General features: G+C 41.9%; 1 protein-coding gene across 1 annotated transcript in view; it reads left to right on the forward strand.

Moving 5' to 3' along the window:
* Nucleotides 1–13,479, forward strand: part of LOC143806873 (mucin-5B-like) — a 201,423-nt gene that overhangs the window by 65,737 nt on the left and 122,207 nt on the right. Inside the window, exons 15-17 of the mRNA XM_077287852.1 lie at nucleotides 2,694–2,820; nucleotides 8,538–8,793; nucleotides 9,054–9,106. Coding sequence (XP_077143967.1) covers nucleotides 2,694–2,820; nucleotides 8,538–8,793; nucleotides 9,054–9,106 — 436 coding nt within the window. The remainder of the gene's footprint in view (nucleotides 1–2,693; nucleotides 2,821–8,537; nucleotides 8,794–9,053; nucleotides 9,107–13,479) is intronic.

Here is a 13,479-nt window from a genome sequence, read left to right on the forward strand (position 1 = left end):
GTATGGGGGTACAATGTATGGGTGATAGACTGGCAGATTTTCAATTCTCCAGAATAAAGCACATCGTTGATGTTACAAAATGGTCATTGCAGCCATAGATGAATTCATTGAGAGGTGCAGTTTCTACAATGGGGTCATTTTGGGGGGTTTTCAGTCACATTCTGAGCTAGGCAAATATCACCAGCAAACTATTCTAGCAAAAGTTGTGGTCCAAAAGCCAAATAGCGCTCCTTCCTTCTCAGAGATAGCGTGTGGCCTAACAAGTAATTTCTGTCAACATATGGGGCAGCACTGCATTTGGGAGAAATTGCGCAATAAATTGTGGGGTCTAGTTTCACATATTAACCCTTGTGTACCTGACAAATTTGCAGCTAACACAAAAATTACATTTTTACCACTAAAATTTCATATTTCCATGTCTCAATGTCATAAAATTCTGTGAGGCACCTACAGGTTCAAAATACTCACTAAACTCCCTAGATGAATTCCTTGAGGGGTCTAGTTTCCAAAATGGGGTCACTTCTGGGGGTTTCTGCTGTTTTCACATGTCAGGGGCTCTTCAAATGTGACGTAGGATTCACAATCTATCCCAAGCAAATAGTGCTCTTTCCTTGACCGCGTATGGCGAATGCTGCTTCTTACCTTGCAACCTCCATCCTGAAACCAATCCGTAAAAAAAGTCACCCCCTTTAAATAAAAACAATACTATTTATACTCTTTGCATAAATTTTGGCCACAGCGGCCAATTTTATTAACAAACAATAACATATAACAATAAATATTAATACAATCTGTATGTAAATATGAGAGGAGGGTTCTTGGAGCTAAAAGATCTGGCTTTTTTATCTGACAAAATACAAGCGAACCTCGACCACCATTTTACCCTCAGCCGTCCATCACCAGCTCGAGGGCACCATTCATCTCGTTCCAGGAAGACTAACCACCAAAAGCTCCTGGGGTAAAACCCCGTCCAGAGCCCATAACCAAATGCCAGATCAACCCCACACAATTTCCAACTGCTTGGAATTTACTTACAATTCCTTCCCCTGACCAATCAGCGTCAACTCCAAGAACCCTACCCCCCACCAACCTTGTCACTGTGATGAGAAACACCATATATATACATATATATGCAATACATATATGCCAAATGCTCATCTTTTTTATAATTAACCCCTGCCCTCTTGCTAAATACAAAACCAGGAAAGGTTTTATACAACAAACTATGGGGTCCATTTTCTCTTATTATCCACTGTGAAAATTACTAATTTTAGGGCTAAAACAACATTTTCGTAAAAAAAAACTGAAAATTTTCAAATGGCTGACTACCTAATATTATCAAATTCTGTGTAGTACTTGTGGTTTCAAATTGCTCACTTTACCCCTGGATAACATCCTTGAGGGGTGTAGTTTCCAAAATGGGTCACTTGTGTTTTTTTTTATTGTTTAGGCAAATCGGGCTCTCCAAATGCAACATGACGCCCGCAGACCATTCCATCAAAGTCTGCATTCAAAAACATTACCCCTTTTTTCCGAGCCAAGCCATGCACCCAAACAGAAACTGCAGAACTAATTTTTTTGGTCCTTTTCTCCTGTTACCCTTGAGAAAACAAATAATTTGGGGCTAAAAGTACATTTTTGTTGGTAAAATGTGTTTTTTATTTATTTTCACGGGTCTACATTATAAACTTCTGTTAATCACCTGGGGGTTCATCACACATCTATATAAATTCCCTAAGTGGTCTAGTTTCCAAAATTGGGGCACTTGTGGGGGGTTCCACTGTTTAGAAATATCAGGGGCTCTACATGGCATCCACTCGTGATTCTAGCGTTTTTTGTTCTTAAAAAGTCAAACTGTGCTCCTTCCTTTCCAAGCCCTTCCGTGTGCCCAATCAGTGGATTTCCCCCACATGTGGGGTATTGGCATAACCCGGGGAAATTGCACAGCGATATTTAGGGTCCAATTTCTCCTGTTATCCTTGAGAAAATATTACATTTGGAGCTAAAGTAAATTTTTAGTGAAAAAAAGTTAAATGTTCATTGTTTCCTTCCACATTGCTTTAGCTCCTGTGAAGCGCGTCAAGGGTTAATACACTTCTTGAATGTGTTTTTGAGTACCTTGGGGGTGAAGTTTTTAGAATGGCATGACTTTGGGGTATTTTTTGTCATATAGGGCCCCCAGAGTCACTTTAAATGTGACATGGTCTGTAAAAAAATGGTTTTGTAAATTTTGTTGTAAAAATTAGAAATCGTTTGTCGGATTTTAACCCTTATAACTTCCTAACAAAAAAATTGATGTTTCAAATTTTGTGCTGATGTAAAGTAGACATGTGGAAAATGTTATTTATTAACTATTTTGTGTGACATAACTCTCTGATTTAAGGGCATAAAAATTAAAAGTTTGAAAATGGCAACATTTTCAAATTCTTTGCCAAATTTCCGATATTTTGACAAATAAACGCAAGTCTCAGAATCAGTGGGATCCATTGAAGCGTTCTAGAGTTGTTACCACATAAATTGAAACTGGTCAGAATGCAAAAATTTGACTTGGTCATTATGGTGAAAATTGGTTTGGTCACTAAAAGGTTAATAAACTAATAAATATTCAAAACATTGTCGTTTATGTACAGTATAGTCAGACACTTAAGTGACAGTGTCTAAATTGACTCCGTTTTGTCAATGACTTCTCACAGAACTGTATGTATGACAGCTGTAACTATGAAAAGAGCGAGGACAGTGTATGTGCAGCATTAGGAGCCTACGTACGGGCCTGTGCCGCAGAGGGAGTGGTCCTAGAAGGGTGGAGAGATGCCATCTGTGGTAAGTATAGAACCTTACTATATCTTCATATCACTATTTTTTGCAGGAAATTATAAATGAAAGGATCGGTCAAATTTACCTGAAAATTTGATTTGTGGAAAAGTTAATCTCCATGAATTTAATGACAGAAAAAATGGCGACCAGGGGCTGACGTTGCAAAATCCACTCGGAAGGGAAGGGAAGTGAAGAGAAATTTGTATTTGATGAAAGCAGATTTGTGTAAAATTCAATTCCACTCAAATTTATTCACAAAAAATGAAGGACAACATCTGCAAGCCATTTGTATGTTCTATCAAAATTTAAGAATGGTGGCGCAAATTGTCACCGTTATTCTCAGTACCTGCTGCAGTACCAACAAACCTCCACCTAGGTTTGTAAGCATAAAAAAAAACAGATATATGTATATATATACACACAGGGTATATATAGGTGTGCGCTGGTACAGGTAACGAGACGGATAATAAAAACTTAAATAGTGCTATTAAAAGAGCTGAAGGACCTTTAAAAAACAACTTGAAATTATAAATAACCCTGAATAAAGGTCTGACATTCAAATGGGTGCTACTAAGCACCCGGTGTATTCACTTCAAAGAGCAGAGAGCGTAATAGAAGCTTTCAGAAAAAATTCCTTCCTACCTCCATTGCTGGCAGTCTTAGACCTTGATTCTGTTCCAGAAGCTTTCCGGCAAATAGGATGTGAGATATGAGCGGGAGGCTGCCCCGGCCGGCGGCAAGCCACCACCAAGAGTCTTCCGGGTGGGAACGGGATCCTGCAGAGCCGCCGCTGTGTGCAGTAGCGGCGGTGAGTACGAGCGGTGCGCAGGACCTGAGTGACGTAATCACCACGTGACCGTAACCCCCGGAGAGTGAGTACGAAGAGCAGCTAGGACCAAACAAACAACGCATTTCGGAGACGCCTGTCTCCTTCCTCAGGGTTGGTCCCTGCCTCGCACTCATCAACCTTATATACTGTAGCTGCTTGATAAGGACTGTTTCATTAAAAGCCAAAAAGTTCAACATTCACATTCAATCCTCTCGGTGCCAGAGTGTCCAAGATAAAAATCCATTTTGTCTCTGCACGTGATATTGCTTTTATAAAGTCGCCACCTCTCCAATGGCGGTGTACCACCGCAATGCCTGTTATTTTCTTCCCTTGCAGTGTTCCGCCATGATATTCCAAAAAATGTTGGGAAAGTGGATGACCCCTAAATTTCTTTTTAATGTTCCGGATATGTTCATTCATCCTTGTTTTTAAGGGTCTTTTTGTTCTTCCCACATAAAATTTGCCACATGGGCATTCAATGGTGTAGATGACCCCTGTTGTGCAACATGTAATACAGTCCCTGATTTGAATAGTCCTATCTCCTTTTTTTATACTTGTGCATTTCTGTGTTGTTGTTAGTTTGCATGCATTACATTTGCGGCATGGAAAAAAACCTTTCAGTTTAGTGAGTGTAAACGAAGGCTGTATCAGAGGGACTTTTTTCTGGACTGTAGGGGCAATCATATTTCCCAGACTTTGACCCTTCTTGTATACAAAATTTGGCCGATTGCTAATGTTTTCTCCCAGTATTTTATCATTCTTTAGAATATGCCAGTGTCTACTGACTATTTTGCGGAGAAAATATGAGTTTGAATTGTATTTAATGATAATAGGGATGGATTCCAGAGTTGTTTTTACTCTTGGGGCTGGATTAATAAGTTCCTGTCTAGGTTTACTCACAGCCATTGTTTTTGATTTTTCTAACATTGTTGCATTATACCCTTTTTCAAGGAATTTATTAGTCAATATTTGTGATTCTGCCTCAAAGTCCTGAGGCCTAGAGCAATTTCGGTGGATCCTGGTAAACTGGCTGCCTGGAATATTAAGCAGCCAGCCAGGGAGGGATATAGCTGTTAGTGTCCGTTGGTTTAGTAAAGGTGCAAGTATGGATTTTCAAATTTTCAATAAAAATCTTTAAGTCTAAAAAATTGATTTCCGTGGTACTGGTGGTGGAGGTAAAATTTAAAAAGTACTGATTTTTATTAATATCCATTAAAAATTGATTTAGTGTGTCCCATCCACCAGACCAAATAAAAACAACATCATCAATGAAACACCGCCAGAGGACCAGGTTCGCAAGCAAGCCTCCCTCCAGGCAGCCAGTTTACCAGGATCCACCAAAATTGTCCAGGCAGCCAGTTTACCAGGATCCACCGAAATTGCTCTAGGCCTCAGGACTTTGAGGCAAAATCACAAATATTGACTAATAAATTCCTTGAAAAAGGGTATAATGCAACAATGTTAGAAAAATCAAAAACAATGGCTGTGAGTAAACCTAGACAGGAACTTATTAATCCAGCCCCAAGAGTAAAAACAACTCTGGAATCCATCCCTATTATCATTAAATACAATTCAAACTCATATTTTCTCCGCAAAATAGTCAGTAGACACTGACATATTCTAAAGAATGATAAAATACTGGGAGAAAACATTAGCAATCGGCCAAATTTTGTATACAAGAAGGGTCAAAGTCTGGGAAATATGATTGCCCCTACAGTCCAGAAAAAAGTCCCTCTGATACAGCCTTCGTTTACACTCACTAAACTGAAAGGTTTTTTTCCATGCCGCAAATGTAATGCATGCAAACTAACAACAACACAGAAATGCACAAGTATAAAAAAAGGAGATAGGACTATTCAAATCAGGGACTGTATTACATGTTGCACAACAGGGGTCATCTACACCATTGAATGCCCATGTGGCAAATTTTATGTGGGAAGAACAAAAAGACCCTTAAAAACAAGGATGAATGAACATATCCGGAACATTAAAAAGAAATTTAGGGGTCATCCACTTTCCCAACATTTTTTGGAATATCATGGCGGAACACTGCAAGGGATGAAAATAACAGGCATTGCGGTGGTACACCGCCATTGGAGAGGTGGCGACTTTATAAAAGCAATATCACGGGCAGAGACAAAATGGATTTTTATCTTGGACACTCTGGCACCGAGAGGATTGAATGTGAATGTTGAACTTTTTGGCTTTTAATGAAACAGTCCTTATCAAGCAGCTTTATAAGGTTGATGAGTACGAGGCAGGGACCAACCCTGAGGAAGGAGACAGGCTTCTCCGAAACGCGTTGGTTGTTTGGTCCTAGCTGCACTTCGTACTCACTCTCCGGGGATTACGGTCACGTGGCGATTACGTCACTCAGGTCCTGCGCACCGCTCGTACTCACCGCCGCTACTGCACACAGCGGCGGCTCTGCAGGATCCCGTTCCCACCCGGAAGACTCTTGGTGGTGGCTTGCCGCCGGCCGGGGCAGCCACCTGCTCATATCTCACATCCTATTTGCCGGAAAGCTTCTGGAACAGAATCAAGGTCTAAGACTGCCAGCAATGGAGGTAGGAAGGAATTTTTTCTGAAAGCTTCTATTACGCTCTTTGAAGTGAATACACCGGGTGCTTAGTAGCACCCATTTGAATGTCAGACCTTTATTCAGGGTTATTTATAATTTCAAGTTGTTTTTTAAAGGTCCTTCAGCTCTTTTAATAGCACTATTTAAGTTTTTATTATCCGTCTCGTTACCTGTACCAGCGCACACCTATATATACCCTGTGTGTATATATATACATATATCTGTTTTGTTTGTATGTTCTCCCCGAGTTTGCGTGGGTTTCCTCCCACATTCCAAAGACCTACTGTTAGGGAATGTGAGCCCCAGTGGGGGCAGTGATGATAGTGTGTGTAAAGTGCTGTGGAATATGATAGCGCTATATAAAAATAAAGATTATTATTATTATTATTATTAATAATAAATACTAACCATTACAGAATGTGAGCCGAGTTAAACCTAGCCCTGAATTTAAGGAAATTGCTTCATGAACTAAATAAGGCAGATGCTAATTGCCCCATATCAGGAGGGAAAAAAAAACAAATGACATTTTACAAAAATTATTGGAATTGAGATTCCCAGTAGTGGTCCAAACCTGTCTTTTAAAAAAAACAGCAGAAAAAGGTTTAGAGCTCTGTGCAAAAGTTGCAGATACGTAGTAAAATGTATTTCCAAATTCGAGGGTGGAGAATTTGCAGGGTTTTATGACAAAAGTAAAGTTGATTACATGTTAATATATCTTGTCCATATGCTGAACAAAAATAATAGAGGTGAAACCTGGATTAAATAATTAATGAACTTTTAATGTAAATCATGCAGGTTTTTCCACTGAATTTCTGCGGAATTTGTACAAAACTTTTCAGTAGACTTTTTTCGTAGAAAATGTAGCTACATGCTAACATGCCATGCGTGAAATCTCGGGAGGAATTGTAACTAGTGTTGAGCATTCCGATGCTGCAAGTATCGGGTATCGGCCGATACTTGCTGTATCGGAATTCCGATACCGGGATTCCGATACTCTTGTGGTATCGGGTATCGGGTATCGGAACAACATTAATGTTAAAATGTGTAAAATAGAGAATTAAAATAAAAAATATCGCTATACTCACCTGTCCGACGCAGCCGGGACCTCAGCGCAGGAACCGGCAGCGTTGTTTGTTTAAAATTCCCGCTTTTACATGGTTACGCGAAGTCCCGGCTTGTGATTGGTCAGGGCGGCCATGTTGCCGGGCCGCGGACCAATCACAGCAAGCCGTGACGAAAATACGTCACGGCTTGCTGTGATTGGTCCGCGTCCCGGCAACATGGCCGCCATTAACCAATCACAAGCCGTGACGTCACGGGAGGCTGGAAACGCGCTCATTTTAAAAAGGGCGCGTGTCCAGCCTCCCGTGACGTCACGGCTTGTGATTGGTTGCGTCGCGGTCAACCAATCACAAGCCGGGAGGCTGGACACGCGCCCATTTCAAAATGAGCGCGTCCAGCCTCCCGGCTTGTGATTGGTTGATCGCGGCGCAACCAATCACAAGCCGTGACGTCACGGGAGGCTGGACACGCGCCCATTTCAAAATGAGCGCGTCCAGCCTCCCGGCTTGTGATTGGTTGATCGCGGCGCAACCAATCACAAGCCGTGACGTCACGGGAGGCTGGACACGCGCCCATTTTAAAATGAGCGCGTGTCCAGCCTCCCGTGACGTCCCGGCTTGTGATTGGTCAGGGCGGCCATATTGCCGGGACGCGGACCAATCACAGCAAGCCGTGACGTAATTTCGTCACGGCTTGCTGTGATTGGTCCGCGTCCCGGCAACATGGCCGACCTGACCAATCACAAGCCGGGAATTCACGTAACCAAGTAATAGCGCGATTTTTAAACAAACAACGCTGCCGGTTCCCTCGCTGAAGTCCCGGCTGCGTCGGACAGGTGAGTATAGCAATATTTTTTATTTTAATTCTTTCTTTTACACATTTATATGGTTCCCAGGGCCTGAAGGAGAGTTTCCTCTCCTTCAGACCCTGGGAACCATCAGGAATACCGTCCGATACTTGAGTCCCATTGACTTGTATTGGTATCGGGTATCGGTATCGGATTGGATCCGATATTTTGCCGGTATCGGCCGATACTTTCCGATACCGATACTTTCAAGTATCGGACGGTATCGCTCAACACTAATTGTAACATAAAGATATCATTAACAGGGACATTTTTTTCAGGTTTTCAAGAAAGTCTTCAGTTGGACTCCTTTCTGTATATAATTTCTGACACAATTCATCCATGGGTCAATGGGACATTTACGTATCACAATTACTAATACAGTCATCTGTATTTTCTAATTCAAGATAAATATACAAAGAAATGCTCGAAGAACAGCACCTATCACTACTCCATTAGAACTTGCCAGAAAACTTGCCGTTCACTGAGTGAACCGGACCCCAGCTGCAAATTCAAGTTTCCTTCTGTTGATGGCTGTGCTTGCCCAAGAGGAACCTACCTTGATGAGAGCGGAGCCTGCGTTCCTGCTAATCAATGTCCCTGTTACTACAAAGGATCAATGATGTCACCAGGAGAGGTCATTTATGACTGTGGAGCTATGTGGTAAGTAAACGCATCAAGTCAGATGATCCCTATATGTTGCCGCCAGTATTATTTACGTAGAATAATTAGTTGGCGACTTTATGACACATTTACTAAATTAAATTTACATTGAAGTTAAATTGATCTCAAGGGATTCACGCTTCTTGTCTCTTACTGGTGTTTTTGTACCTTTTTTACTAAATTGACCTAATTGAAAAATCCCATATCTACAAAAATAAATTAAGAAAATAAAAATTATGTGTTCATGTTCTTCATTTCAGCACATGCCAAAGTGGCAGACTATACTGCATTGGCAAAGTACCAATTAATGCAGGTAACTAAATATACATTTTTTCAGTTTCTTGTGGTTGCCCGGTGCATTGTATGTTACATAGCAATGGTTGTGTGATTTTGTAAATATATGTATGGTTTAGTCGATCAAAAGTGGTGCACTCTAGATGCAAGGATGGTACTCAAAGGAAAATGGAGTAATATAATATAGAACGATGACCTTCGGCACTCAAGAAGTTCTGTTTCAAAATAATATCCAATTTAATTCACAGCCGACATAATAGGATATAAAGACATCAATCCAACCAAAGCTTCGGCATCATTGCCTTTATCAAGTGTGTCTGTAAGGCCGGGATCACACATGCAAGAAATACGTCCGAGTCTCGCATGGTAATACCCGGCACTGCCGCCGTCTCTGTCAAGCAGAGCGTGCGGCCTCATGTCTTGCTATGCGGCCGCACTCTCCGCTCCTGAGTGACGGCGGCAATGCCAGGTATCACCATGCGAGACTCGAACGTATTTCTCGCATGTGTGATCCCGGCCTAAGAGGTATCCACCAGCGTGCTCCTGCTGATTTAATGCGGTATGGTGAGAACAGTGCCAGGTTGCAATATTTAAGTACATCTCCTACGCTGTAATGGGTATTCGTCGGCGAACTCCCGGTGCTAAGGTGCAGTGTGATGTACACTCACCGGCCACTTTATTAGGTACACCTGTCCAACTTCTTGTTAACACTTAATTTCTAATCAGCCAATCACATGGCGGCAACTCAGTGCATTTAGGCATGTAGACATGGTCAAGACAATCTCCTGCAGTTCAAACCGAGCATCAGTATGGGGAAGAAAGGTGATTTGAGTGCCTTTGAACGTGGCATGGTTGTTGGTGCCAGAAGGGCTGGTCTGAGTATTTCAGAAACTGCTGATCTACTGGGATTTTCACGCACAACCATCTCTAGGGTTTACAGAGAATGGTCCGAAAAAGAAAAAAAATCCAGTGAGCGGCAGTTCTGTGGGCGGAAATGCCTTGTTGATGCCAGAGGTCAGAGGAGAATGGGCAGACTGGTTCGAGCTGATAGAAAGGCAACAGTGACTCAAATCGCCACCCGTTACAACCAAGGTAGGCCTAAGAGCATCTCTAAACGCACAGTGCGTCGAACTTTGAGGCAGATGGGCTACAGCAGCAGAAGACCACACCGGGTACCACTCCTTTCAGCTAAGAACAGGAAACTGAGGCTACAATTTGTACAAGCTCATCGAAATTGGACAGTAGAAGATTGGAAAAACGTTGCTTGGTCTGATGAGTCTCGATTTCTGCTGCGACATTTGGATGGTAGGGTCAGAATTTGGCGTAAACAACATGAAAGCATGGATCCATCCTGCCTTGTATGGAGCATCTTTGGGATGTGCAGCCGACAAATCTGCGGCAACTGTGTGATGCCATCATGTCAATATGGATCAAAATCTCTGAGGAATGCTTCCAGCACCTTGTTGAATCTATGCCACGAAGAATTGAGGCAGTTCTGAAGGCAAAAGGGGGTCCAACCCGTTACTAGCATGGTGTACCTAATAAAGTGGCCGGTGAGTGTATATCCTATTATGTCGGCTGTGAATTAAATTGGAAATTATTTTGAAACAGAACTTCTTTGTGACTTATTGAGTGCCGAAGGTCATCGTTCTATAGTAAATATATGTATAAATAGAGATGAGCGGATCGTTTCACATTAAAATTATCCAGCTGCGCCAAATTTTCTCCATTGATAGAGAGAGAAATGAATCCTAAAAATGTTGAGTTTGATTTAAGGAAATTCGACTCAAACGTGATCCTCTGCAGGTTAATCTACTCATCTCAATGTATAACCTTTAAAGAGAACCTGTCATATGGATTTTGCCAAGTAAACTAATCTATCAGAAAATATTCATAAAGGTTTATTAAAGTAAAACGCCCCGGAAGAAGGCTGGCGCCGAAAGGTGCATAGCGACCGGGCAGCACGTTTTTAAGTAAACAATGCCCTTTTGACTAATTGATTTTTTGTTTCTGATATGAATCCCCTCTTAAACAGCACCTTATACTAACGATCTTACAGCAGTGCATGCACTAAAGCATTTTGTTTCTATTAGCACTTTGTGATACGATTATCACAGTTTTTTGTGCAGTTAGGTCTATTTTCTTAAAGGGCACCTGTCACCCCCAAAATGGCTGGTGAGGTAAGCTCACCGGCATCAGGGGCTTATCTACAGCATTCTGTAATGCTGTAGATAAGCCCCCGATGTTACCTGAAAGAGGAGAAAAAGACGTTAGATTATACTCACCCAGGGGCGGTCCCGCTGCGGTCCGGTCGGATAGGTGTCTCCGGTCCGCTCCGGCGCCTCCCATCTTCATTCCATGATGTCCTCTTCGGGTCTTTATGCCGCGGCTCCGGCGCAGGCGTACTTTGTCTGCCCTGTTGAGGGCAGAGCAAAGTACTGCAGTGCGCAGGCGCCGGGCCTCTCTGACCTTTCCTGCAGTACTTTGCTCTGCCCTCAACAGGGCAGACAAAGTACGCCTGCGCCGGAGCCGCGGCGTAAATACCCGAAGAGGACGTCATGGAATGAACATGGGAGGCGCCGGAGCGGACCGGAGACACCCATCCGACCGGACCACAGCGGGACCGCCCCTGGGTGAGTATAATCTAATGTCTTTTTCTCCTCTTTCAGGTAAAGAATGCTGTAGATAAGCCCCTGATGCCGGTGAGCTTACCTCACCAGCCATTTTGGGGGTGACAGGTTCCCTTTAATTGTTTTTGCACCTTTGCACTGTTTCTCTTTTTGGCACCTTGTTATTATTATTTTTTGTATCAGTTGATTTTTTAGATTCATTTTGGTGGCATTTAATATTTTATATCGCTGTTTATGGTGCTTTGTTGGGGTATAAATTTTTTATGAATCATACATATATTTATTATTGGTATTACTATTTTTTTATTGGGCATATTTATAGTATTTCCTCTGAATAATTTTATAAAACATGCGCCATCATTTCAATTCAGCTGTTATTTATTATGTTTATTTTGTTACTTTAATAAACCTTTATGAATATTATCCATACTTGTATATATTGCACAACTTTCTTTATATGATCTCAATTGATTATTGTGCTTGACGTACATTTTTCTATACAATTTCTTCCACTTCAGCAAGTCTAAATACTCAATCTGCACATGTGCCACCTGCTGTGTACAGAGGACCAGTGCTAGAGGGCACAGAAGAAGACATTATATATTTTAATGCATTGGTGGCACAGTGAGATTGAACTTGTTCTCTTTTTAATGATAAGACCTTCTTCACAGTCAGTGTCTCCAGTACGTGTGGGGGCAGTTTTCACACTTACCAGAGACACTTACACACATATTCAAATGAACGGGACAACCTTAATGACATCACCACTAGCAGCGTGAGAATTTTCATGAAGGTTACCACAGTTCATCAGCTGGCTTACACTGAACTGAGCATGGGAACGCTGGCAGTGGCCAGCGGTAACATCTATGACTTTACCGCTCATCTCTGAAGCTGCGTCCCAAATTCAGCTTAGTGTGTCCCGGATTCATGGCTGAGCAGTCTCATCATGCCACTGTTCAGCCATGCAATCCAAATGTAGCAGAGCAAAGAGTTCTTTGTGGGACAAATGGATTGTGTCGGACAGGAGAGAATTATTTTTTTCATTTTAATTTTGACAATAATAAATTGGAAAAAGAGGGTGTGGTGTATATTTCAAATAAAGGTGTATGTGTCTATTTGTCAATTAAAGGTCTTTATTCTTGCTGTGTATATTTTACAATATGACTATGGGGTTAGTAATGGGGGTGTCTTAAAGACTCCTCTCCATTACTAACCTCTGGGCTTGATGTAAGCAGCCATAAAACAGCTGACATCAACCCCAACCCCATTATCCCACTTGTCACAGCACTAGGGCAAGTGGGAAGGGTGAGGCTAAGCACCAGATTTGGCACAACTTATGAATGCCCCATTTCTGGGACGTTTGATAGCTGATGTTGTTAGCCTGGGAGAGGTGTCAATATCCCTGGCCCCTTTCCAGGCTATTAATATCGGCACACAGCTGTTTGTTTACCTTTGCTGGTCAGAGTTTATAGGGGGACAATTGGTCATTTTTTTCTAAACCATTTTTTACTAACCAGTAAAGACCAAGCAAACAGCTGTGAGCTGTTATTAACAGCTTGGGAACCTTTTAGAATATTGTCCCCTGTCCCAGATTATTAACATCAGCCCCCAGCTGTGGGCTTTCCCTCTGCTGGTTTTTAAAATTACAAGGGAACCCATGCCATTTTTTTAAATTATTTATTCTACACACGATGTTCACAGCGAGTGCTGAATACATCTCCCATCATTGTTGCCTGCTCTCGCTGAGCTCAGGGAGAGAAGG

This window comes from Ranitomeya variabilis, chromosome 2 (genome assembly GCF_051348905.1).
Source record: "Ranitomeya variabilis isolate aRanVar5 chromosome 2, aRanVar5.hap1, whole genome shotgun sequence".
NCBI lineage: Eukaryota > Metazoa > Chordata > Amphibia > Anura > Dendrobatidae > Ranitomeya > Ranitomeya variabilis.